General features: G+C 40.1%; 1 protein-coding gene across 1 annotated transcript; it reads left to right on the forward strand.

The window, feature by feature from the left end:
- Window positions 1–266: 266 nt before the first annotated feature.
- yes1 (YES proto-oncogene 1, Src family tyrosine kinase) lies at window positions 267–27,336 on the forward strand. Its single transcript, XM_067606271.1, has 12 exons — window positions 267–666; window positions 9,878–10,168; window positions 11,687–11,786; window positions 12,831–12,929; window positions 14,004–14,107; window positions 14,317–14,466; window positions 16,128–16,283; window positions 19,097–19,276; window positions 21,537–21,613; window positions 22,380–22,533; window positions 22,885–23,016; window positions 25,462–27,336. Exons 2-12 carry the CDS (start codon window positions 9,886–9,888, stop codon window positions 25,668–25,670), a joined length of 1,644 nt encoding a protein of 547 aa, XP_067462372.1. The 5' UTR covers window positions 267–666; window positions 9,878–9,885; the 3' UTR covers window positions 25,671–27,336.
- The last annotated feature ends 320 nt before the right edge of the window (window positions 27,337–27,656 follow it).

Raw genomic sequence — 27,656 nt, forward strand, 5'->3', positions numbered from 1 at the left:
GTCGATCAACTCATCGTTGCAACTCTAAACATAAATATTTCTGCTGCACAAAATTATATTCTTTAATATTTTTTCTTATTTGTGAAGTAGGGGCCTACTTTTAGGCGTTTCTTAAACCACTCAGACAAGGACTGACAAGTCAAAAAGGGAAAGATTGGGATCTACTTAAATTGTGTTATTAGACCAATAAAACAAAACAAAAAAAGAAAAAAGAAAAATAGGAAGTCGAATTTACGAGTCTAATCTGAGTACACGAATGCCCCATGATTCCTTCTTTGGCCTCGTCGGCTCCTCGGTACTAGTCCGGCTATTGTTGTGTGTCTTTCAGGGCAAGCCTGACCTATCAGCGGCCGGTGATTTCTGGATATTTTAACTGTTTTGCGGCGCTTTCACTCCGCCATATTAAGCGGTCTTTGTCAGCCGACGGCGTATGCTCGTTTTAAAGGACTATCAGGGATCCCAGCGGAGGACTTTGGGCTGGTGAAGTAGTTAATCGGTATGGGACAGACGGAAGACTGAGATTCCACGTTAGAGAGACTGCTTGTGTCGGCTGTTTCCACTTTGGATTGTCGACGTGAAAAAAGAAAAAAAAAACGTGGGGTGGAAAAAAAAAAGATCACAGGACGCATGTAGCCGAACTACAACACTGCAAAGGTCGCTTTTAAGGTAAGAAATCCTCTCCTGAAAAAGTCACATTTTGCCTTTGGAAGAGGAGCGAGCAGGGCCTTGTAGTGCTGTGTGACACAGAAAGTTGGGAAAGAGGATCATGAGAGTTTCCTCGCTGTGTTACAGTGTAATTAAAGTCTGAACCAAGACTCGAGCTTTGAGAGTCTTTGCTTGTGTTAATCGATGGAAGAAACTGAGAAAAAGACTCCCAAACCGTCCTGGAACAAGGTTACATAGTTTAACTTGCACTATTTAAGCTACAAAAACAACAACAAAAAACCCCTCAAACAAAGTCACTTTTTTGTAGCTTCATTTTACATTTGAGTGTGGATTTCTTTCACACAACAAAGTTTAACCACCTACTCTTTTCTTTCTGCCTCACCCAACCTCAGTCTCTCTTTCACACAGTCAGCTGCTACAGGCCTCAGCTGTAATAGGCCTTCAGTGCAGGACATACTGCATTACAACAGAGTTTCCAAAATGACACTAAAACCCTATAATTTAAGCCTTATGCAGTAATTTCCAACTTTCTTCTTGCATGATCTTATGGAGGTGGTGCTGGTGTACTTCCCTCATTTGACCACTACAGAAAATTTGTGTGTAAGATGAGGGATAAAGTACAGGAATGCTGCTGTTGTGTTGTGTGTGTGTGTGTCCATATATTCACTGTCCATGACTGTGCATGTGTCTGTTGGTGTGCTTGTACACTCCAGTGCCACAGTAAGTAATCCTCCTCTATGGTAATCCCTCTGTTAGTACAGCCCCAGTTGGCTGGACAGTCATGTCTCCTTCACACACACACACACACACAGATGGACACACACACACACACACACACACACAGCTGGAATGGAGAAGGCTGTTGGCAGAGGAGTGAGGAGCACTAACAGGTGGTGTTGGCTGAGTTTCAGGGGCTTGAGTTTAAGGGGAGGCATGAGGGATCCTTGAGTGTCCTCATGGCACGATTCAGACTCTACAGTATCATTACAGCTACCTGATTAAAGATTATGAGCTTCCCAGCAATTTCAGCCCACAGTGGCGAGGTCAAAGCCGTAATACAGCACGCTCACACGTCTGCAAACCTGAACGAAAAGTTTAGAATTGTGAGGCCAAAAAGAAAATGTTCAGATTTCAGCTTCTCACTGAGCGATGTGGTGTCCTTCATCAGTTTGGGAACAGAGAACAAGAAGAGCTCTTTTTTTTTTTTTTTATATAGCTGGAAGATGGCTCTTTCTCTCTCCCAGCCTCACTCTAGCCTTTGACAGGCACAGCAGGTGGCCTCAATGGCATGAATGGATTCGGAAGGAAGTCCCTCTCTCTCTCTCTCTCTCTTTCTCTCTTTCTCTCTCTCTCTCTCTCTTCCCCGGCCGGCCCCCGGGTCCCTCTTCCACTCTCAGTGATTGGCAGAGATGGCAGGCTGCCCTGAAGATAAGACCGTACCGCGCCTCAGTGAGTGTGCCAGGGCAATTGCCGAGTTACGCTTCAGTAATGGTTTACAGCCCCTGGTACCTTCTCATCTCTCTGTGATTGCGGTCAGTGTTTACCGAGGAGGTCTGTCAACTTAGCTTTCAGGAGTATGCGTGCGCTGGAGTTATCTTTTATAGCAACCAGCGGCTTGGTTGCAGACTTTGGGTGCTGCTGTTCGCCCAGAGCCACGTCTAAAAGTCTCTCTCAAGTGTAGGAGCTTCAATAACAACCTGGTGGCCTTTCTTGTAGTGTTTTGAATTGATCAATGGAAAATAAGTGAACAACACATACAGTGATCAATGCATTGTGTAATAATTTATCCAAAGCTAAAATGCCACATATTCACTGGTTTCAGCCTCTCTAATATGAGGATTCAACAACTTTTGCTTTTGGATTGTTTGAAAGTTCTCAGATATTAAACGTCTAAACGCAAGAACGGTACAAGAACCTTGGTTAAATGAATGAAAGTCAAAATCTGCGTTTCAGTCTGGAACTATCTGATCAAAGAGTAAACAAAGATTACAAATCAGAGAAAGCATTTGTTCAGGGCCATCAATAACGGTTTATTGTTGTTATCAAGTAATCTGATGATTATTTTCATGACTAAGCAAGTGTTTAAGAGTGTTAACCATCACTGTCACAGTTTCATAAAGCTCAAGGTTGACGTCTTCAGATTGCTTGTTTTCACCGACCAATAGCCCAAAACCCGAAGGTGTTTAGTTTACTGTCACAGCAACACAGAGAAAAACAGCAAATCCTCACAACTGAGAGCTGGAAGCAGAGAATGATCAGCATCTTTTCTTGATAAATGATGAAAAACGCTTGCAGGTTAATTTTCTGTTGCTTGATTAATCGGCTAATCATTGCATGTTTATATTCAGTGCCATTTGTCGGCTCTTGGATTGATTTTAGATAATGCTATAAACACACTTCGAAGTACCGCTATTTGCTTATCAGTCAAAGCGATACGCCCTCGATTCATGTAGTTACTAAACATGAACCCTGTTAAAGTTCAGTGTGTGAAACAGGTTCATCTCAAGCGACTGAAAAGGTTACGCAAGGCAGTCGCTCAGGGGTCGGAAGGCGTTCCCACGTCTCTCCCTGCCGTCGCATCTTATCTGATTTGTTTGTCACAATGAAAGTAAAGAGCTGCGTCACGCTCAGTTTATCTGAGTGCATCACACAAACTTCACAGCAGCGGAAGATATCCCATTCATACGAAACTTCCCTATCAGAGCTACACGCGAGTTGATACTTAATTTTTTTGTCATTTAAAAATAACCTCAGATCATAACACAGATCCGTGTTATGATATACTGGAGAGGCTCTGACATAGAACTTGAAGATTGGTTCATCAGATACTGTATACAGTTTGTTTTCCTTACATGTACGAACTTATCACTCTTAACAATACTCTCTTAACATTTCCAACTCATTTTTTTGGCACAATTTAGGCCCGTGGAGCTATTTGAGACACTTTGACATGAGTCGAATAAATAAAACCGACTCCAGTACTAGTTGTGAGTCGGCTCTTACCGTCTTTGATGAAAGTTTACCTCAGTAAAGAGCTAACAGTTCAGCCTGATAACACGCGGCGTTGGGATTTTTTTTTTTTTGCTCCTGAATGGCAGCTACAGCAAAAGCTTCCCTCCTGCCGCTCTGCAGCATTGTTTCATTCGGCCCTGTGGGAAGCAGCAGCCTGTGTCTCCTTAATCTGACACGGCATCACTGGCAGTCTGGCACACAGCCTCACATGTCACATGTCCTTGGATGGGCTCCGACTCCGCTGTTTGTTTGAATACATACCAGTGTCTTTTTGTGTGCTCTTGCACAGTACGCCTGGCAGTAAAATTAGAAGTATTTTTTTGTGAATTTACTTCCATTCTGTTCACTTCCAAACTTATACATCTTTCACTTAGATTAGAAGGGAGTTTGAGTATAATTTTTGCTTTTTGTAAATTTATAAAACATCTCAAACGGATTAGCTAACCTCCATGGTTTTTAAGATCCAGTTAGTTAACAAGCAATTTACAAAGTGTATTTGAAGTCATGACCCACATCTCTGTACGAGTGGGAGGCAGTATCTCTCTGTTCCCTCGGAGCCATCAAAAGAATAGCACACTTCTTCCTGCTAATCTCGTTGTTGTATATAACGATCTCATTCAGGAAACCATCTGATAAAGGATACAATAATCTGCCTGTAATTTGATTTGCCGTAAAGTCGATTTGAGCCGTCATTAGTTTTGGTAAATTTGTCACACAAGGGAAAAAAAAAAACACTGGTGGTGGTCATATTCTTTGCCAAGAATATTCTCATACATATTTCTCAGTGCTTCATGTCAGTTCAGGACTTAAGTATCTGGATGAAAATGATTAATAGCTTAACAGATAAATAGAACAAACAGAGCTGTAAACCACCATAACAAATCCTGTCTGTAGAAACATCTTTTTTTAGTATTTAATGGAAGTACTTGGTTTGATTGTTGGGGCTATTTGGCTCCAACTCTGTAAGGACAGTTTGTGCCCTTATTAGCATTTATGCGGCTCAGTGTTAGCATGTGTATAGTGAGTCTGCTGTGCTGTGCTCCGCTCTGTGGGGGAGCACCACAAGGTACTTTCTCTTTGTCTGTAACAAAAGGTAGATGGGACTGACAAAAGAAGAAAGTGAAAGCCTCTCTTTTGCAACAAAACAGGGAGATGTGGGATTTTCTTTCTCTCTGAGAGCACAGTTCTCCTTGGGTGGTTCAAAAGCTGGGTAGTACATTTGTTATATTCATTTTTTTTTTGCTCTTTCAAGCGAATAAAAAGAACTTTTCCTATAACCCTGAGAATCTGTGAAATCAGCTACGGACGGCGTTGAAATGTTAACCCCTAAGTGATCTCCTCTATGCTGTCTTGTTTTCATAAAAGAATGTGCTGTTAGATATCTGTAGCAGCAAGAAAAAAAATGAACCCTGAAGACTCTCCTGTCTCATGATCTTTTATTAATGACATCATTTTTTGATTTATTAATAAATCACAATATAATGTAACATCCCCACATTACATCTGCTCCAGGCCACCTCTTGTGTTTTTTTTTGTGTCAGAGAGGATCCCAACTGAAACTTGTGGGCGTTGAACCAGTTTGACACACCAGATCATGCGCCAACCCTGTGGGCTCGCTCAGGCTTGTGATCTATTCATGGCCATTTTAGGAGCGAATCATCTGGGTGCATAACGGTGAAAATAAGAGAGGTTGCCAGTCATTAAGGAAAGGGCAGTTTTTATGCAGTAGTATAAACTTTTGGAGCTCCAGATGCCTCAGCGGAAATCAAAGTAGGTCCTGAAACATGATCCGTGTACTTAAACACCAACATCAGTCACCCATCGTCCGGTTTTGTCAGGATTAGTCGCAGCTCAGGGTGTGTTTGCTTCCAGGACGCAGCAGAGGATTTGAAGCGTTGACACCCTCTTTAGACGACACCGACACACTCCTTCACCGTGTTGTCTTTGAGGTCAGCCACTAGTTTGCTGTAGCATTAGGTTCAGTGTCACGCAATAAGTGTGTTGGACTTGTGGGACCGTGTAGAGGTTGACATGTGACACAGGACAAGGTCAAAGGTGACAGTCATGTTTATGTTGGCCTCTGCTCTGATGTCAGTTGCTTCTTATTATGACGTGGTGTGGACCAAAACTATTTTAGGGTTTAGTTTAGCCTCTATAGAGATATGATATAATAGTGCTGTAATACTGTTCGCTATAACAGTGAACAGGAAGTTCAAATAAGTAGAGAGAATATTAAAAATAGGCGTTTCTGTGATTGTACTATATATTGCAACCATAATTTGTATCATTTAGAAGATGAGATATCATTTGCAAATACTAGACCACACCAGGGAAACACTTAGGCTACATATCTGATTTTTGTTTGCATGTTTAAAAACCTCATAAATCTACTCTTAACTGAAGTGGAAATACTATAAAAAAGGTTTCTTTGGAGGAAAACAAAGAATCAAATAGTAAAAGATGATCCATTTAAATGATTTTCCAGTTTATTTCTATTTTAAATATCAGATTTCTGTGGTTTCCAGGTTCATTCTTTGTTACATACTGCCTTTCGTGGGACGCTTCCTTACGCTGACTTTAATTTTACATTGACGTGCCGTGTTTTTTCCCACACACCTGTACGAACATCTGCGCATGACAACCGTGCCTGTTTACAGCCTCAGATTTGCAGATGCGTGTTTCAGGCTTCACTGACACATTCACAAACACGGGGCTTAGCTTTCTTCCCATCTGATACACTTCATGTAATCAAGATAACGAGAGAAAGTTTATTTTACTATATAATCGGCATTTTATAGCAGCTACGTTGCCAAAGTGATTGTCTCTCTCTCTCTCCTTCAAAATTGCAGACACGTTTCCTGTTGCTTTGCATGTTAACCAATCGTAACAAACCGTCAGGACAAGCAGTGCTGTCATGCTTACACAGATTGCATGCTGTCGCCACCAGCTGTTGTTGGTTATCTTTTCTGTGCAAACAATTCTGTGAAGGATGTCTGGCTTCTGAAAACGCTCTAATTTGTTTGACTGGACTAGTTAGTTAGCTAGACAGTGTACATGAGTTGAACTTAACATGTTTGATTTATTGGTCTGATTTTGTATTTGAAATATAAACTCACCTTCATCAGCTTCTCTCACATGATGTTTCTGGTGTGTAGAAATAGTTAAAACTTCTCAAAGAGTGAAAACATGTCAACTAAAAGCGTCCGTTCTTTTAAATGATGACGGCTCTGCAGCATCAATCTGCATCTAAAACTGTCCTTCCACCTCTTTAAAGTTCACCGTTTTCATTATGTAAGAATTCATGTCCATCCATCCTTCTGACACCATCATTCATCCTGTTGTCTTTTTCTGCTGCGTCAGAATTGGCTGCTCAGTCAATACTGTTTATTAATGGGAGGAAGTCAATACACCATCCGTCTCAAATAAATAGATCCATACATTGACTGTTCTCTCTCATTAGGTTCAGTTGTAGCGATGCCCTTCACAAGCCAAGATCATACTCGGTAGTAGAGACTAAATGAATTGTTTTCTTTGCTGAGTTCCTGTTTTATAGAAACAAAGTGCTGTCAAATCAATAGTAATAGTAGCATAGTAGCATAGTAAGGATCTTTTTTTTTTTATTTGTCATCTTACCTTTTTGGTTTCATTTTTAGATGGAATGACAAACGTAATCCATGCTGCATGACTATAATCCACTTGTGGAAAGGTCACAGATTAAGTATTAGCTGAAATTCAAACCTGTGTTCATAACAGATTGACTGGAATAAAAACCTAATATTGGTCTGCACTAGTAGAGCTACAGTTTCTAATATAAAATATTAAATTTGTGTATGTTGTTAAAATAACCATTTTATAGCCTTTGCTTGTGTTTTTAAGGACACAAACTTATAAGGCTGCAACGAACGATTATTTTCATTATCGATTAAAGGTTCAATGGCCAGAATTTTAGTTTAAAACATTTTTGATGTTATGTCACAGACTTATATGTGATGTGTTGCAGAGATATCTACTGAAGTTAGCATGCTAACCAGCTAGCTCTGGCCCCGTCCAGTCTGTTTCATAATACCACTTATAGCACCAGCTATGTGTCAACTGGCCATTTGGCATCGTAGCACATCGAAGTAAGCTGGATCAATATTGAAATATCATATCAATAAATAAGGTCTCTGCTGGATTACTGTGTTGCAAAATGGCAGCAATTAATGGAAAAAATGACGCTGTTTGGCAGAAAAACTGTTGTTTTACCATTTGTGAGTTCTGTAACATTTCATGATTTACACCTACCCTAGAGACATGTGTGTAACTATTTAGTTTTTATTTAGAGTTATGTTGTAATCATCTCTGTGGTGCAACCACTTTCTGGTCACTGCAGCTCTTTTGTAATTTACCACTGTCTCTAATGTCTCCTTTGCCTTTTCATATCTTGACAACGCCATAGCACAGAGTCACTGGAAACAGTAAGCTTTATGCTGAGTGATAATGGAGGTGGGGTGATGCGTTTGAGGGGAAAGGTGGGGGTTGGATCAGGCAGCCAATTCTTACACATTGAACCTTTTATTCTGTCAAATATTTTTCCATTAAATAATTAGTTGTTTGATCTATAAAATGTCAGAAAACACCAAATATACAAAAACCACTCCAAAGGTGTATCAATACAGTACCAGTGAAAGGTTCAGACACACTTCCTCATTCAAGGGAGTGGGAAGGCGTGTCTCTACTTACAAACCTGTTACACCTCCACACAGGTGTCACTCATTCAAATGTCATTACACTGCCTGATGATGTGTCACAGCATCAAACACCAAAAATGTTTTCTGAAGCTAACTTGAGGCTTAATATGAAGTAAAGTTTGTATTTTTCAAAGTCTTCTTAGTACAAAACTTCCATCTATGTAAGAAACCCTAGGTATCAGTATGTGAGCTGTCACTGCCAGATATTTGAAACCATGTTGTAACATTTTACAAATGCCAGGATATGAGTCACTGACAATGGATCAGTCTTAAGAGTTATGGAGTGGTAGCTTGTTGAACACACGTAAGGAAAGAACACACAATAATACTTTGACAAAGAAGTCAAATGTGGCAGAAAAATGACTAAACACAGCAGGCTCTGTAGAACACACCCATAAACTGACCTGCATTCATCTACCACCGGATACTCTTCTAGTGAGGACATCCCGACGCCTTCCCAAAATATTAAACATAACCCAAGACAAACATTAACCGAGCCAAAAATAGTCCAGAGAAGGATTCCGCTATCTTTATGATCTGTGAAGTTATTTGGTCATAGTCCTCGAAATACAGCAAACACACCCACACCCACCGAGCTCTCATATATCAATAGGTTAAGCAACTCTTCACACCTAAGGGCTCTTCTCTGAAATCTGTGTCAGTGATAGTGTGATCACAGGGGAGAGCTGAAGAGCTGAAATGGCCGCAGGCTGTAACAGGATCTAGTTTATAGCTCTGCTGGCTTGAAATGCTTTTGTTGGGAATTGTGAAGTCATGTGAGGTCATCGGTTGGCTTGCAGTCTTTGTTTTCTGGACGGCAAGGTTATGCTAAGATCCCCCCCACCCCTCAAAAAAAAAGCTCCAGGCGTAGTATGCGCAGTATCACAATTATTCCTCTCCACATAAGTTCAGCTCCATGACAAAGCAAGAGCTCAGGCCTGGTAGATTCTGTTGCTGATTTATTCAAGTTTATAGTTAAATTTGGTAATTGAGGGCTTGTTTCTAACCTTTTCAGGGAGGGAACATGTATCTTCTGCATTTTACATTCAAATTGTTCTTAAATCTCATCATTAAGATTCATCTCCAGGAAAAAAATAAATCCCAGCTTCCATGATCGATTGACAAAACAGACATCAGTTTCTGTAACAGTGCTCATCAATGAGGACATCATTTGGCTTGTTCCCAATTCACAAATATATCTGGCACATTTTCACAGCTCCAACTGTAATCGTCCCATTTGATTTGCATGTATTTCCTGATTTGATTATTCCAGCAGTTTCCATCTGAATGTTGTTCCTATATGTAAATTGGAGCCACACTGGATTTGCACTTTGTCGTTAATGTGGTGAAACATTTATCTGACCACTTCTGAAAGGTATTTAGGTCAGATATTATTTGCATCTCAGGTATCATTGTATTTTCTGTATGTATCAGCCAGTTAAGTGAATCTTCCTTGTCGTCCCCTGCAGGCTTGACAATGGGTTGCGTCAGGAGTAAAGAAGACAAGAGCCCGGCGCTGAAGTACCGACCCGATAACTCAAATGCCACGCCGGTCAACGCCCACCTGGGCCACTACGGGCCCGACCCCACCCTGATGGGTCATTCGCCAGCAATGAAGACACACAACAACAGCTACAACAGCCACGCCAGTGCCCTCACGCCTTTTGGCGGAGCGTCCTCAGTCATGACGCCCTTCGGCGGGGCGTCCACCTCCTTCACCTCGGTGGCTGTGAGCAGTCCCTTCCCTAGTGTCATCACAGGTCAGTTTCCAGAGAGGATTTAAGATTTCAGGGACACATGAGAGCAGGGAATCTGCATATTTGAGAAAAAGGCTTTGGAAGTTTTTCAACATGAATGAAATGTCCTTTTTTTAAAAAATTCAAATATATTCATATAACTTCAGGTCCCAAAAGCTCTTTGAGAGAACAGAAGAGAATCTTTGCTGCTTTTTAATACAATCCGAAATGAAAGACTTGCATTTTCTTTACTAATTTGCAAACTAAATTCAACCTAATACATATTTTCCTCTGCCATTTTCTAACTTTTTTTATTCTGTTATTATGTGCAAAACATTGTACAACTTTAGAATAAACTCAGCCGAACATTTGTTATGCATAGGACATTATGAGCAGCAGATGTTATGCAAATTAGACATTTGAAACGACTCAGCCAAAACATCAAGGCCGACTAGAAACCCTGAAATAGCTTTATAATATGGAGAGCAATGCAGCAGGCAGACATGGCTTCTCTGGAGCCAAAGAAAACAATTACATACACTGAATTCATTGACTTTAGTTATATGTACATTTAAAGTTTTAGTTTACTGTGAATGTGGATTCGTCGGTGGTGAAAATGACTCTCTTGTTATTCCGGATGATTAATGCAACATAGATTTGATGGGGAAATTATGCGGTAAATGAGCACAACAAATGTACAAAGAATGACGTGGCCTCCTACAGTGCGCACACACACAAGCGCACACACAGAGACACGCACACATGCCACCCTGCAGCCCTATCTCGTTCCATCTCGCTCTCTCAAGGAGGATAATCTGACCTGAGGGGCTGCCACAGATCTAATCCTGCCCGTTCAATTTCCTCCTCAAGATAAACATATCAGAGTCCTGTTGTCTCTCAGCACTCTGTCACTTCATACTATGTCAGACGAATAAACTCTTTTCATTACAGCCAGAGATCAAGTGACATCAATTTGATTCAGTGACTCGAGGCGATGCTACAGAACGGTGGAACGTATATTCTGTTTCCTTCATGCGTTCGTAAAACAAATCATAGTCAAGAGAGCCGGTTGTATGTTTTTAGATATTTCAAAAGAAGCATACTCTGTGATACAGTCTTGAATTTTATGAACATAATCTGATTGTTTTCTGTGGATTAAGATGAGTTTCCATTGTAAAACATGATAAAAGTAACAAAGGAGGATAAATATCAAAACGAGCATCTTGTTTTCATATGAAGGCCGAAGGCTGCTTCTATTTGCTGGTCTTTCATCATGTTGCCAGTAGATTAAATAGTCATTAAAGATCAGGAAATTCTCTGTGGTTACTTTCAAAGTCACACAGAGGAAACTAAAACTCTCATACCAGCTATAATAAAAAAAAAAAAAGATGTAATACCCATTGAGACAAAAAACTTGATTCAGTATAAATATGGTGTTGATAAGTCAAACTGTCTTATTGAAGCTTGGAGGTTGTGTGGGACTAACTAGCCGTTGTAGTCATGCACACCTCTAACTATCTATCTGTCTCTCTTAACTTGCAGGCGGTGTAACATTTTTTGTAGCGCTGTACGACTACGAAGCGAGGACGTCGGACGATCTGTCGTTCAAAAAAGGGGATCGCTTCCAGATTATCAACAACACGTGAGTACATTTGCTTTTTACACCGACAAACTCCCGCTGCGTTGATGTGTGTGGAGACGGTTGTGTTTGTGCAAGTGACATCCTCTCTGTGTGTGTGTGTGTGTGTGTGTGTGTGTATGCGTGTGTGTGTATTTAATCCCTCATTGTATTCAGGTCTGATATTAAGGCTGAAATCTGTCTGGGTTAATGGGTTCCTCTAATGGGCCATCTGTTTAGTCCTCATCGTTTTTCTGCCGCCACTGATCATTCCTCCAGTTCAGAGTGTTACGTTTGTTAAAGCAACTTTTGCATCAGTCAGTAAAATACAAGCAGTGCACATTTATAAAATAAGATCATGTCATGATTTATAGAATCTTTATTCAAAGACATCAGCAGTGCACTGATCATATGCCTGAAGGTCAAACTGATAACAGTATACTGAAAACAATATTTTTTGCTTTTTACCAGTAAATCTCAGTTGTTGCATTGTGACACTTGTATTGTTAGCCATCATTTGTGATCATTTTGTCCACAATACATGTTTAAACAAGTACAGTATGTCCTGTTTTGCAGGATTACACTTCAGTAATGCTCCATTAAAATAATATAAAAGGAAATAACAACAAATGATAAGAACTAAGAGCATTATTTTCTACACATTCCTTACTCCCTACTCCCCCCAGCACCATCTACTGCCCAGGTGTGCAGAGATGATAAAATAGGCAAAGCTCCAAAAATTCTTCTCTCCTCATTTATCACATACAGTCCTCAACAACTGTCCGTGTTCGTGTTGCGTTCGCAGCGATGGACATGGCCATCTGCTTTCAGAGAGGAGGTGGGAGGAGGATAGACGTGCTCAAAATGCCAGCAGACAGATTCTCCCAACACCTCAACTCCTCTCATCTTTGAATTTAAACGTGAACATCTGCTATTGAAAATACCGGGAATGTGACTACCTGTGTGGTGTTTTCAATGAATCCACAATAACTTGGACTAGGTGTATTTTTCCAACATGTTTTCATCTGTATTATTTCTTACTAACTTCTTTACTTTTCCTCTGTTCAGGGAAGGCGACTGGTGGGAGGCTCGCTCCATTAACACCGGACAGAAAGGTTACATCCCCAGTAACTACGTGGCCCCAGCCGACTCCATACAGGCTGAAGAGTGAGAACTCATTATCCTCTCTAACCTCTCTGTTTTGCTCGCTCCATCTTTAGTTTACTTTCACTTTATTTAAAACCTGGTCGGTTAGTTCTTCCCTGATTAAGACAACACAATGCGGCTGGGCGGTCACACTTTGTGACTAACCCATCACGTCCACACGGCAGAGAGTCTAAACAATGAGGCCCTGTATTGAGGACCGGTGGCTGTTCATCCGGTCTGACAGAAACGTTACGTACTGTGTTGCTTTCATACAGTTTTGGCCTGGTTTCTATGTGGCTGACAATTTAAGCTACGGATGAAAAAAATCTCAGCTAAACCAGTCAGTTAACTTTGCCCGCAGGGTGCCTAATAGTCTACCAAAACGTTTTAATTCATTAAAGTGATGACAAGTGATTGACAAGGTTCAGGATTGCTGGTTTCCTTTTAATTGTGTTCAGGGAAAAGTATACCTGTGAGGTGAGACAATGCATCTAGTTTCTAACATGGCTGGACTTGTAATGTCATCTGGAAACAATGTAATCTATTAAAAAAGAAGAAGAAGAAAAGTTAGACTCTAAGATTGTATACAGCCGTGACCTAATATTTTACTTATTATTCATAGCAATAAGGACAAACTATTTATGTAGCTCATACTGTATGTAATGGAACAAGCTAAAGACCTACAGCCTGCAGCAAAGCTAATAATGAGCCATAATGACAGGAGTGTGGTCTAAATTATTTTGACTTAAATGAGATTTTAAGCTATCTAACTTCGAATGTAACCACAAAAGAACCGCTTCAAATTCCTTATGTTTAATGTCAGCTGAATAACTTTGAATATATTTTATTTCTCTGTTCAGCCGTCTTTGATGTTTAATCTGCCAAGATTACAGACAGGATTTAACAGTCAAAAGTTTGGACACACCTTCACATTCCCTTGAATGAGAAAATGTCTCATTCAAGGGAAACTTTTGTCTGGTTCTGTACATCTCCAACATCTAAATATCACATCTCCATCAGCATATTTTTTTTAAATGAATCCTTGAGCTTGAGCTTCTCCTCTGACTAAGAATTTGACTTTCTGTCTTTTGGCAGATGGTACTTTGGTAAAATGGGCCGCAAAGACGCTGAGCGTCTCTTATTGCTTCCAGGGAACCAGCGGGGCACTTTCTTGGCACGAGAGAGTGAGACGACCAAAGGTAAGTAAATTTAGTCTTTGACATGAAAAGGCTGTAATAATAATGCTGCAGTTTAGTATACAACCATAAAATGAAATTATTTTTTTCTTATTTGTGCTTTTGAAGACTGTGGACCTTGATTAATGGTAGTCATATGTAATGCATTGCAGATTTGAGTCATTATCTATTACTATGAAGCATAATCTAACTGAATTTCTGTGAATTTAAAGGTGCCTACTCTCTGTCTATCCGGGACTGGGATGAGATAAAGGGAGACAACGTCAAACACTACAAAATCCGTAAGCTGGATAACGGTGGTTATTACATCACCACTCGGGCCCAGTTTGAGACACTACAGAAGCTGGTGAAACACTACACAGGTACGCAGTCCGTCCACATGACCCACTCACACATCTTATCCTCACGCAGGTAGCATTTAGACAAATTGTTGTTTATAGCTGGACAGCTCGGACAAAGTTTTCCCTTCAGACTCATGTTTGAGTTGTGTGATCTGGTTTATTTAACATGTTGGGGTTTTTTTTTTTTAAGGTTTTTTTGAAGGACAAGTAGTCACCACTGTTGTTTTATTTAACATTTCAGCCAATGAATGCAATGCTTGCAGAGGAAAATGCATTATTCAACTGTGGATCTGCTGCAGGGATATGTATTGAATACGTTTTACAGAGGCTTTTTTTTTTTTTTTCCTCCTGTGGTGACTGTAAACCCGTTGCAAGCGGTGCTTTCACTGACACGGTCGCAGCTCAGTAATCACAACCGAGTCCCAAAAAAACTAAACCATGTGAGACTTAAGCCAAAAGAGGCGTGAATATAAAAAATGTTTCATAAAAAAAACCAGTCTTAAGCCTGCTGTAATCTGCACAATATTGATAAGCAGGCAGCTGTTGCTAAAAATCCCCTGCGGACTGTCGCAAGAAAGCAGGACGTCTGGATGATGCAAACACAAACTGTTCATTGAAAATTTTGTAAGAATACAGTTTGACTCCCAGAGGTAGAATAAAAAACAAAAAGATGTTTGTTATTTGATTCTTTAACATTTGATTTCAGGTCATGTGTTGATCCTGCTGCTCTGCCCCATATAATTTATCCAATTCACTAACTTCTGCGCTTTTTATCATTAACGACCGGTAGATTCAAAGCTCTGCACTCCTTTGTATTCCTATAAGTGTCGTCTTTGAACTCCAGGCAGACTTGCATACGAGTCAACAATAACCGAGAAGTCATGCAGGAAACATCTTACATGTTCAGTGGCTGAATATAATAGGCTGTTCAACTCCACTGTTTCTCCCTTTTTCTGTGTGCAGAATACAAATGGGGCATTTCTAAAGCTGCAACAATTAGTCGATTGAAAGAAAATTAGTCATCAACTATTTAGATAATCGTTTCAGTCATTTTTTCACACAAAAAAATGGCAAATATTTGCTTTTCCAGCTCCTTGGATGTGAGAATTTGCTGTATGTCTCTATCATATATGATAGTAAATTAAATGTATATTTTTTGTCTGTTGGTTGGAAGAAACAAGCAATTTAAGGACATCCTTTTGGTCTCTTGGAAGTTTTGATAGGGGGTTTTTTCACTTCTTTTTGACGTTCCACAAGATGGTCAGTGCTCCTGTTGTCAGCTAGACTCTTAAAGAGGCTTCTATACCAAAACTGCATCTGGATCTTTTTGCTTTTCACAGAAATTGTTCACATCATTATAGTGAAATTACCAGAAAATTTGATTATTTCTGGCATTGAAAAATAAATTCTGAGGGGAAAAAGTCAAGATGAACAATTCTGTGTGTTTGCTTTGTTGTGGTTTGATTGTAGTATGTTGTATGTATCACATGTTTACAGTCCACTTACTGCAGTCTGGCTGTGATCACTGCCAGGATTATGTATGTATTTACACATTGATTGTGTTTGTGTTTAACATGCTACTGGTGTGAATGAGCAGGCTGATCAATCATTCAACAAGTCCCATCTGACCGGTCATTTTTCTTCCTGTGTGTGTGTGTCTTTACATGTCTGTTCCTGTCCAGAACATGCCGATGGTCTGTGCTACAGGCTGACGACCGTGTGCCCCACGGTGAAGCCTCAGACTCAGGGACTAGCTAAGGATGCCTGGGAAATCCCCCGAGAGTCCCTCCGACTGGAGGTCAAACTGGGCCAGGGTTGCTTTGGAGAAGTCTGGATGGGTAAGACACCATTACTGCTGTACTAAAACACACATGTACATTCATATACTGTTGATAAAAGGAAGGCTTCCAAAGAGTCAACTGAGTTTCATATTGATTAACATGCACTTGTGCTTTTTGAATGAACCTTGGGGCCACAGAACCAATTCATCACAAATGTGTTGACTTTAAGTATGTTGTTTTGGTAGTTTCACCATAACTGGCTTGCTGGAAGCTTGTTGGCATAGTGAGTACTTATGATCTCAGTCGCTAACGGCCCTCTCAGACACAACAGGATTTGAATTGTGCTCACCATTCGGTTTAGCGCACATCTGACTAGGTGTTCGGGGAAGTCGCGGAGGACAGAGCAAAATAGGTGAAGTTTTCAAAACTTCTAGTGGGACTGTAGAGCAATTAGAGCAGTTTATCATATAGGCTACACATATTGCCTACCTACAAGCTACCTGATTGTTAAAACACACCTGTTGTGCCTACTTGGTTGGAAACATGTTTCCAAGATAGGACTTTCCTCCCAAAGTCTTGATACAAGCGTAAACTTGTGTTGTACAATTCAGGGAATTCAGACACACACAATATTAGTTTTTCCTCCATATCGCCTTCCACGCCTGGCTGGCTGCCTCGTTTCTATTCAACCAGGTTGAACTCTGGGCGCTGCGCACTGTGACGAATACTGAACAAACTAGTAGCACACTGTGCCCACGCTTTGCTTGACACCGCAGAAACCATCATGGCACAGCACAAGCCATTGGAAATAATGGGTTTCAGAGCGCAGTGGTGCCGTTGTCACTTTATGTCTGAAAGGGCCTTAACTGGACACACAGATAACCCAAAGGGAACTACAGTCTTTGCACCACTCACTCCTGATTGCAAACCTTGTTGCATTTTTGTGGATCCACTTATACTCCAGCAGAGCAGGATTAGATAAAATTACGAGGAGCAACACAGCTAATGAGATTTTCCACCAGTTTCTAACATCTCAATGGTCAGCACTGTCAAGACGGTTTACAATTAGTCAAAAAGTTGAACTTCAAATGAAAACACCCTCTGAATCAACTGATCATGGCAATTCCATTGAAATGACTTGATGTCAGTCTGAAATCTTGCTGATATAAACACTTGTGTGGCCGCGCCCTTAAAGAGGTTTGGGTTTCTGTCAGAGTTCCTCTATTTACTCCACAGCAACGGAAACAAAGAGAGGGGTTTTTACTGTGAAATTCCCTCCTGAGTATAAAAAGCCAATATGAGTAGGATACAGGTTGAATCATATTTCTAAGAAACCTGCCAACAAAACTACTATATGGAAACACTGAAGTGACTATTCATGCTACAAAAAAGGTGCTTTGCTCAGTGACACTGACTGGCTTGATCTGTCCTGCTACACAACATAGAGATTGACGTCCAACATCCATTTTCGTATACACACTTCCTATGTCAACAACACGCTTACATAAACACACTGTACACTTTTAGTATTGATGTTTGACGCTGATCATGAATTAGTAAAGAATATAAACAACCGCATGGACTCACACAGCCATTAGCGCTTACATACAGAAACAAATCATCCACTTTAAATTATTTATAACTTATGTAAAATTAATGTAAAAGAATCTAGAAGCAGTTAACTCTATAAACCGAGTTACTTTATAGCAGTGGTTCTCAAAGTGGGGTCCGGAGACCCATTGGGGGGGCCTTGAAAGGGGTCCAGGGGGTCCCCAGCAAAAAGGAGAATCATTTATTTTCACTATAATTCCATCCATAAGTAACACAATGACAGAATGTATGACTGTTTTGGTCATGGGTGTCAAACACTTAATGTAATAAAACATCTAAAAGCAAAAATCTTATCAAATGGGTGGTGGCTTTATAGAATGATTCATATTACCATAAACTAAGATCTCATCTTGCTACATCACTGGCCCACATTCTGATGTAAATGCTGATTACTGATTGCCGTTGGTTCTCACACACACACACACACACACATAGCTCAGTAATCACAGGTCACATCCTACGCTTCAGCTCTCCGGCCTGCATGTGAGAAGGGGGCCTTTCAGCAAACACGACTCTCTTCTTTCATCACTCACTCTTTCATTAAGCCTGGCCTGCAGCAAGCCTCGACCTGCCAGCCTCCACTGTGCAATCCCAGGAATCCCTCTCTGCCTCTCTCTGCACTGTTCTGTTCTTGATGGTTTTTTCTGCTCAGACAGCTAAAACCCCTCACTGAAAACTCTCCCTGTTCATGCATTTGTCTAACGTTTTCAAATGTGTTATATTTTCTTGTGCTTTCCATGTTCTCACCACTTCATATTATTAGATATTATCAGTGCCCTACTTTGTCCTTCAGCTTGTGTGTATGTGTATGTGTGTGTGTGTAGAGTTTGTTCAGTATGATTCATTCATGAAGGTCAGCCTTATGACGGAAGCACTAGATCTCCTGCCTCAGCTCATTGTATGTAAGCAGGGCGTGAGTAAGTGGCTCTCGACCAGGAAATGGCTGATTATTTAAGCTGTCGTGTTCTTTCTCTCCCGGGCTGCTCTTGACACATGGGAACGCTGCCAGTGATCACTGGCTTGCAGGTTCATTTTTAGGATTGATGTGCCAATCACCTAAAAGGGGTCAAAAAGTCTCTAATATGCCTTCAGTGTTTCATTTTGTGTCTAAAAGTAAAATATGTTAATGTGCAGAATAATAAATTGGGGAAAAAACGTGTTATTCCTCAATTATACCTTTCAGTAGGCTACACAAATACCTTGTAGGTTTGTGGTTTATTTCAGTCATCAGTGATGATTCTACATTTTGTTTTATTCAGGCACATGGAATGGAACTACTAAGGTGGCGATCAAGACCCTGAAGCCCGGCACCATGTCCCCAGAGGCTTTCCTGCAGGAGGCTCAGATCATGAAGAAACTCCGACATGACAAACTGGTACCTCTCTATGCTGTGGTGTCTGAGGAACCCATCTACATCGTCACCGAGTTCATGGGCAAAGGTAAGGACAGTTCATAATCACAGAGACTCTAAATTTGAGCTTTAGCAGAGCTCTATAGACCAGGCTGTCCACTAACCCAAACATAAAGGCTGTGATGCTGTATTGTTAATCCAATATTCTTCAGTATATTAACGTAAGGACAACATTTATAATACAGAGGTTATCAAAGTTCTCAAAATGTGATCCCTTACCTTGCAGCTCTTTTCAGAAATATCCCAGCAATGATCACTGATGCCTTTCCTTTTTTTTCAACATATTTTTATTTCCAAAGCATGTACTATAACCAGCACCAATAGATAAACAAGCATAACAGTACACTGAGTATCCTCTTATCCCCTCATCCTTCCCCTCCATCCCCATACGCCCAAATAAACAAAAAACAAACAAAGAGTATATTTTCTGAAACTGCACTTTAAATACCTTAGTTTATCCTTAAAAGTTATACTATTGATGTGTTCTTGGTTACTTTTGTCTACCAAAATTTCGTAAACATCTCAGGTGTGAACTTAAGTATACTTAGCATATTAACGACCACCAAACTGTACATGCAATGAACCACCAAAGATACATTGCAAGTTTACCCTCAGAAGAGCACATGTGCATAGAAATGTGCCTGTAACACACTTCATTATTATTATTATTATTATTATTATTATTATTATTATTATACCAACAATTTACTTTCAGTATAGAAAAACATACTTGTGTTTGACTTAGGTGCACGTATTCATGCACATACGCATACACACACAGGTTGTGTATGAGAGGAACAAAACAACAAAAACAAAGAAAAACAGCGACAGAGTAGTAAGTAACAATAACAAAATATGTCCATAATTTATGGTGTGCCTGTATCCATAAAGGCTTAGGACCAGAAATTGTCCAAGTCCATTATTGATCACCTCAAGAGAAGTTTTCCAAGTAAGAAAATAACAGGAACCAAAGGTCTTGAAAAATACATCCACTGTTATGTTTCACTAGAGTTCATCTCTCTAATGGAAAAAAATCTGATATTTGGTTCAGGAACAGTTTAAAAGTTGGAGATAGAAGTATGTAAATGGTGAATCAGGGTGTTGTTGATCTAATTCAGATAATTTATGTAAATTGCTGCTTTGGAGGTAGTTATCCAGTTCATCTTGTGAATAGTTACTGAGGCATTTATAGAGTTTATTATAAAATTCATAAAAAGCCTACTTAATCTCTTTTAGGTGATGTTATTGTCTTTGATGCCTTCTTTAATTGATTGGCAAGTAATTTACTTGGTGTATCACCAAATTCATGGTGCTTTTGTCTGATATAGTTAATTTATTTTGTGATTTCATTTGTAATGTTGAGGTTTAGTTTAGCTCTGGATACAGTTAATTGTCTCCAGTTATCCTCTGCAGACGCAGTCTTATGAAGTACTTCACATCTTTCTACTTCTCTCTCAAGTTCTTGTCTTTGCATCCGTTTTTCTTGTTTTTAAATGATACATATGAAATAATTAATCCTCTTGATTGATACCTTTCCAAATGATGTTTTGCAAATGCATGTAATTCATGGAATGAAATCAAAGCTGGTTGTGTATATATAAGACAAAACCAAATTTAGAGTATTTGCCACAAGCAAAATGGGAGTTTTGCAACCAAAAACTAAGTCAAAGTTATAGCTGCCTTTTTAAACATAGTTTAAATCTGCAACTTATCAATACTATCATATGAGTGGTTTGCAGTTTCATCATTTTCTTCCACTGCAACGTGTAAGCTCTGCCATCTTGCATATCAATCATATTGAACAAACAAATCCCACTGTATTACATGGCAACCTTTATAAGAAATTTCAAATGTCATTTGGAGCATAATGCCAGCCTTAATCATCTTTAAGCCTCCGTACGTGAAGAATGATCATAACACATTATATAGTATATACTAGATCTTCAGGCAATGGATCTGTAATTTCTTCACTTTCTAACCCAGCCCTTGAGAATACTTTTGTAACAATATATATATAAAGAAAGGAAAATACCTATTAATATACAGAGAATCTGTGATGACAAGTTCACCTAATCAATACAAATAATCTGTGCTGAACTGGATTCTGACTCTCATTATGAGTGAAGCGACTGCCAACTGAACTTGAAGGGCTAATCCTCTGATGATCTTTGTAAAAACATGTCATGTTGCCTCTAAATTGACTTGTCTGTTTCAGCGTTTCTACTGCTAAACTCTGTCAACTCATTTGCATTGATTCTGCCTGACAGTATCTTCTAAACTCTTGACAGGGAGTTTACTGGACTTCCTGAAGGAGGGAGATGGGAAATATCTGAAGCTGCCTCAGCTGGTGGATATGGCTGCACAGGTAGGATTTAAAAAAAAAAAAAAAAAAATCATCTGAATATCAACACTGGCCCAGGAACTCCCTCTGCCTCTTACCTGCCCAGCTGCTGTTTTAACTCTGTATGAGGGAAGGAGGAGAAGCAGTAAAATAAATAGCTCCATGTGGGCAAGTTCTCAGCTGCGTGTGTAGGTGTGTATGAGTCAAATAATCAGTCCCTATGCAGAAGGGTTTTAGTTTGTTCTCCATCTGTTCGTCATATTTATTTAATATCCAACCTGACATCTCTACATTCCCCTCCCTTCCTCTCCCGCCTGCCCGCTGTATGTGCCTTCCCTCGTTCTCCACCACTTAGCTGCCTGTAGCACTTAAACACTGCTCATCAGAGGCCACTTAAGCTCGCTGGTTCAGTCGCCTACTGTGATCTGCTCTTAATTCGCCACTCCACGCTCCCGGGCTCCCTCTTCTCCTCACTCAGCAGAGTGGAAAAGTGTTTGAGAATTAGACCGAGGCAGGCTGACACCTCGAGACGCCTCTGAGGGACTTGGCTGCCAGTGCCAGGAGGTGTCAGATAGTTGTTTTTGAAGATTTGTCCAATTATTCTCACTGACACAACTGCAGATAATCTCTCAGCCTGAATTAAAATCTGGATTAAATACTACATCAGTGACATGTATTTTTCTTGAAATGACAACTCACTGTAACGGCTCTTGATTGGTATTATTCACGATTTGTGACTGTTTGGTGACCCCTCTTCTGTCCCCGTCTTTTCTGTCCAATCCTGTCCCAGATTGCAGACGGCATGGCCTTCATTGAGAGGATGAACTATATCCACAGGGACCTGAGAGCTGCCAACATTCTGGTGGCTGATAACCTGGTGTGTAAAATCGCCGACTTCGGCCTGGCTCGGCTCATCGAGGACAACGAGTACACCGCCAGACAAGGTGTGTGTGTGTGTGTGTGTGTGTTAAGAATTGGATGTGATTAGCCCACAGAGATGCACATGATTGTTTGTCTGCATTTGAGAGGACCTATAAATAGACTAATTTATTCTGAACCCCTGTTGTCTATCTTGAGCCTTCAGTTTATCTCATGTTCATCAGTGATCCCAGTCAAACTTTGGGTTTGTCCTTTTTTAGGAGTTAACATTTGATCCTCACTTGAACAGAAATAGAAAAAGCAGACACAGATATACATTTTTCTTCTCATTATGGTTTATGCATCCTATTCTATTTAGGCTACAGTCTCTCACTTTTTGATCATTTTCAATCATTTTTACTCTTTTCTCTGTCTAGGTGCTAAGTTCCCCATCAAGTGGACGGCCCCTGAAGCTGCTCTGTACGGCCGCTTCACTATCAAATCAGATGTCTGGTCATTTGGTATACTACTGACTGAACTGGTGACCAAGGGCAGAGTACCATATCCAGGTAAGGATGAGAGTTACACAGATATGGGATATGTGGGATATTTATTCCCCTGTTTTGTTTTTTTTTAAAGTCTTCCATAATCTCAAATATGTTGCTCCCATAGAAAATAAATGGAATCTTTTTCAAGTTTTCCTCATGGAAAACGGGAATAATTCATTCATTTTTGCCTCAGGATGATTCCCACATGCTACTCTGATCCTCAGTCATCTGAATCTTTTAATAGTATTTTCTCACACATGCAGATCAGAATAGAACTGCAATATAGTAGATATGAGTCAACGCAGATGTCTAATGACTTATCAGTCCATGGGAAAGTACCCCTCACCCTCCCATATGTGATCCTCTAATCGTCTGCCACCACATCCTGACCCCTGCTGTCTGAGAGCGGTACTGCAGCTTATCTGGTGTTGACAGCATGCGACTGGCACTGATTACAGAGTGTGCCATATGGCAGACTAAACCACCATCTCTTGCAGAGGGCCATCTGGCTCCTGTGGCCTCCTTGGTTTCAGTGCAAACCCTTCAGTCTAATTAATTCACCCCAGAGCTGCAATTTTTGGGGGCTGAAACCCTCATCCCCCCTTCTCAAAATTGTAATATGACTCAACGGGCATTTGTGGCTCTTCTCGTGCCACGCTGTCTTTTTCGGGAGCTCTGTTTCTATTCCCTTGCTTGGTAGTGTCGAAGCAGTAGGTGGTAAGTAAGACTGCAGCATCCATATGGGAACACACCATTTTTTTCTATTTTAGTCCGTGTGTATTTATAGATATCTTATACACACTCTGATATACGACAGGCATGTTATTAGAGCTATGGTTTCCAGATGCAAGACATAAATCACGCTAACACCTCAGCATCCGACATACCTCCACCACCATATCGTGGTCTCAGCAGTCGCTCTGGGCCTTTCCTCTCTCCAAGTGTGAGATAATCTGATCCCCACTCTCCCACAGAGAGATGGAGGGGGGCGAAGGAATGGAGGAGGGGGGCAGGATGCGGCTACGACCATGCCACTGACTCTGTGTCATAACCTCTTTTAGCTGCAGTTGAGCTCCCCATGGAGCTGTCTCTGCACTGTGTCAAAGGGTTCAGGATCACTGTCTTCCTGTCTTGGGAAGGAATACATAACTCTAGTGCTCTAGTAGGGCAGGAAGGGGCCAGAAAATGTAATGCCACTGTTTTTGTTTGAGTTTTATCTTGAACTCTTCTCAAATCCCATTTTATTTCAAATTACTTACTAGGTTGTTGCCCTGTAAGCGTTTTTATCCCTGTAACTGTCTACAAGTCTTACAGGAAATAGTCACCCAACTTCCACCTAAACAGTTACTGCTACTTTTACCTACTGCTTCAGGCTGCATAATGAGTTGTTTTCTCATCAAAAACTATTATTTTTCTTAACCAGAAAACTTTGGATAAATCCACTTTTCTGCCCTCTAAATAACTTGTCCTGTGTTCTCCTCTCTGAAAAAAAAATCAGAAACCAAAAGGGAGAAATTAATATTTGAAAATCTTCGGTTTCATGATAGTTTTGTTTTAATTTGATCTGCTTATGTCGCTGGAGTTCTTATTTCTTATTTCAGCAAATCGAATCTTGCAATAATGTGGTTTAGGATCACAGGCAGAGCAGATGGTCGCACTGAGCCTGATTGCATCCTGCTACACAACACAAGAGCCACAGACTCTGAACAACAACCCACATTAGCTTTCCTGCTAAAGTCTCCTTCTTATCTTAACTTACAAATATGAGCACACATCTTGTCCTGCACCTTAGCTTGTTCATTTCAATAACACAAAACTATTACCAATATATTAACAAAAACATGTTGACATTATATTATTTTGAATGATTAAATGTGATTTCAGTTGGACTTTAACTAACATACACTGACCTTGAGAGGACAGTAGTCATACTGACATGATTATTTTAGAACATCACAAAATAAAGGCTCTTTTTTTGGGCTAATTTTTCATTTCACTGGCATTTTGTGAAATTTCAAGACAATTTTACTCTACATCTCTATCTGCGCTCTTCTTCTTATCTTATTGAACTTTACACACAGTGCATTGTAGCATCCCAATCAAATAAAGGGAAGCCTTGACTGTTTTTCCATTGGACCTCCGTCATATTATGGGGCTATAGCAACACAAATTTAGCAAACTTAACATATAAAATAAGATTAAAATCCTTAGAAACACATAAAGAAATTATAAAATAATCTTGTTGCCACTTTCAAGTGGAGCTAAACCTAAATTACACCAGCCCCCATACAGCCTGACTTGTTAGTTATTTCTGTTAGTGAGTTAACTTACTGTTTACTTTTTCCATCAAAAATAAAAGCCACACAACAAAATACACTTACAAACACAAACTTTATACCCATGAGTTATGAAACCAACCATGTGAGAGGGTGATTTACACATTGTATTCTTGTGTGTTTTTTCCAGGTATGGTGAACCGAGAGGTACTTGAGCAGGTAGAACGAGGATACCGCATGCCGTGTCCACAGGGCTGCCCCGAGTCTCTCCACGAGATGATGAGGCAGTGCTGGAAGAAGGAGCCAGACGAGAGACCGACATTCGAGTACATCCAGTCCTTTTTGGAAGACTACTTCACAGCCACAGAGCCACAGTACCAGCCAGGGGACAACCTCTAGTTCGGGGGATTTTGGGGGAACTGTGGCATCACACAGAGATACATCAGAGGAGAGCAAAACTTGGGAAAACGGAGAACTGCTGGAGGAAAAAAAAAGAGGTTTTAGTGCTACAAATGAGTCCACAACCACACTGGCATATCTGCAAGTGCAAGAAGTAAATGTTTTCTGAAGTAGAGGTTTGTCCCTTGTGTACCTGGGGACCAATAATCTGGAAGCATCCAAGTGTGCAGATTGGTGCTGGTACGTTAAGCTCTGGGAACCCTGCTAATCAGAATAATCCATATGGACTGACAGGCCACGACACTGTGATCAAACAGAGATTAATTTCAAATCGATGGCTACTTGCAGATGCACAGTTTTTTTTTACTTTTTTATGATTCCCCCCAACCCCCACCCCCACCCCTCCAATCTCCCCCTTTTTATTTTATTTTACAACACAATTCTTTGAAATCTTTTATATGTACATGAGTTTGGTTTGAATATGTAGGTTGATAAGTTTTTTTTTTTTTAAGCGACCAATAACTGGTTGAGTTGTAGAGTATGTGCTGTGACTGTAAAAGCTTTGATGGAGAAGAGTGAAGCGATGTAAATGAAAATGGATGCAAGAATGTACTGAGAGATCAAAGCAGATGTACAGTATGTGCGAAAAAAGTGTATTTTCAGCAGGTGCGATCAGGCGGACGAATGAGAACATGAGAAGTGATTTGCATGTTTCTTTTTAACACGGTCACTTGAATGGCAAATCACGTCGATTTCTAACGCTTTTACTTATTTTCATTCGAAAGGGGACTTGAAATCATACAGAGATATTTTGATAATTTACAAGTGCAAAAAACATCTTTCCTGTTTTAACATTTTATAAATGTTTTGAAATGGACATTTCCAGTGCACAGCTCTGATTGCTGTGAAAAGACTCTTAACATGTTCCTCCTCATGTTGCACACATTTACACAGCGTAACTTTACAGCAGATGAATTACCTGACATACTGTAGATGGTACAGTGTGCTGTTAGATCTATTAAATTCACATCATGTAAATCATACATGCAGCTGTAGTTTTTTCTTCTTTTTCTCAGTAAAATTCCACCATCATATGATAAATGAACCTTCAATGTCCTTAGTACGCTGTTTTTTTACCCCAAAAAACTGTAAATGGAACAATGAAAAGCCACTCTGTGTTATGTTTTATAGAACAGAATTTGCAGAATCTGAAATCCTATGTTGAACTCTCCTTGCGGTTCTGTTATTTCAAATCCCAGTGGTAGAGATTATGGATCACTTTTGCAGCGAGGTAACTAGAACCAGACAGAACAAACACCTTGCACACTCTGTGGTCAGATCAGGGCTTTTTTACTTTAAATAGAGAGAATCTAAAAGTCCAATCACAAGTTCTTAGCGGTACTTCAACTGTCTGTCCAGCAGTGTATGATGGGAGAGTTGAGGAGATGGAAAGCTCTCTTCTTCTTGTCATTAAGTAAGTAAACTAAAGGATTGGACAAAGATGTGAAAATTGTTTTGTTTTTCTTTCTGTGCTTCACTCACGAGAGCCTAATATGTGATCGTTCCTGAAGACGGGACTTGAACTAGTGGGGAGATGATAATGAAATTACTGAGAACTAATATGATTTTGTACAGAAAAAAATAAAAGTTTTACTTAAAAGTTTCACTCAGCTTTCGACAATCATTCTTGGTCAGATTCAGACTGAAGATGTCTCAGTTTTGCAGTACACGCCTTAGACAACCGGGCCACCAAAAAGCGGGTTGAAACACACCTGCATATTACTTTTTCCCCATTTTTAAATGAGTCACACTTTCTGGTATTTTATCTGTTTTTATTTATTTACACCATTTGACAAAAGGTAAAGTTCTTGATTTATACATTAAATAAATGGCAATAATTGACATTGTTAAATTTATAGTGCATTTACATTTCAAAACAAGTCAACAGTATACATTCTGCTGCTACACAGGAACACAATCTAGTTC

The sequence above is a fragment of the Thunnus thynnus genome, chromosome 12, assembly GCF_963924715.1.
Source record: "Thunnus thynnus chromosome 12, fThuThy2.1, whole genome shotgun sequence".
Taxonomy (NCBI): domain Eukaryota; kingdom Metazoa; phylum Chordata; class Actinopteri; order Scombriformes; family Scombridae; genus Thunnus; species Thunnus thynnus.

Excerpts from the sequence above, each read along its gene's own strand:
- yes1 (XM_067606271.1), top strand. The coding sequence starts at position 9,886 with ATGGGTTGCGTCAGGAGTAAAGAAGACAAGAGCCCGGCGCTGAAGTAC. Across the intron at positions 10,169-11,686 it reads CTTCCCTAGTGTCATCACAG|GCGGTGTAACATTTTTTGTA; the intron begins GTCAGTTTCCAG and ends CTTAACTTGCAG. Across the intron at positions 16,284-19,096 it reads CTTTGGAGAAGTCTGGATGG|GCACATGGAATGGAACTACT; the intron begins GTAAGACACCAT and ends TGTTTTATTCAG.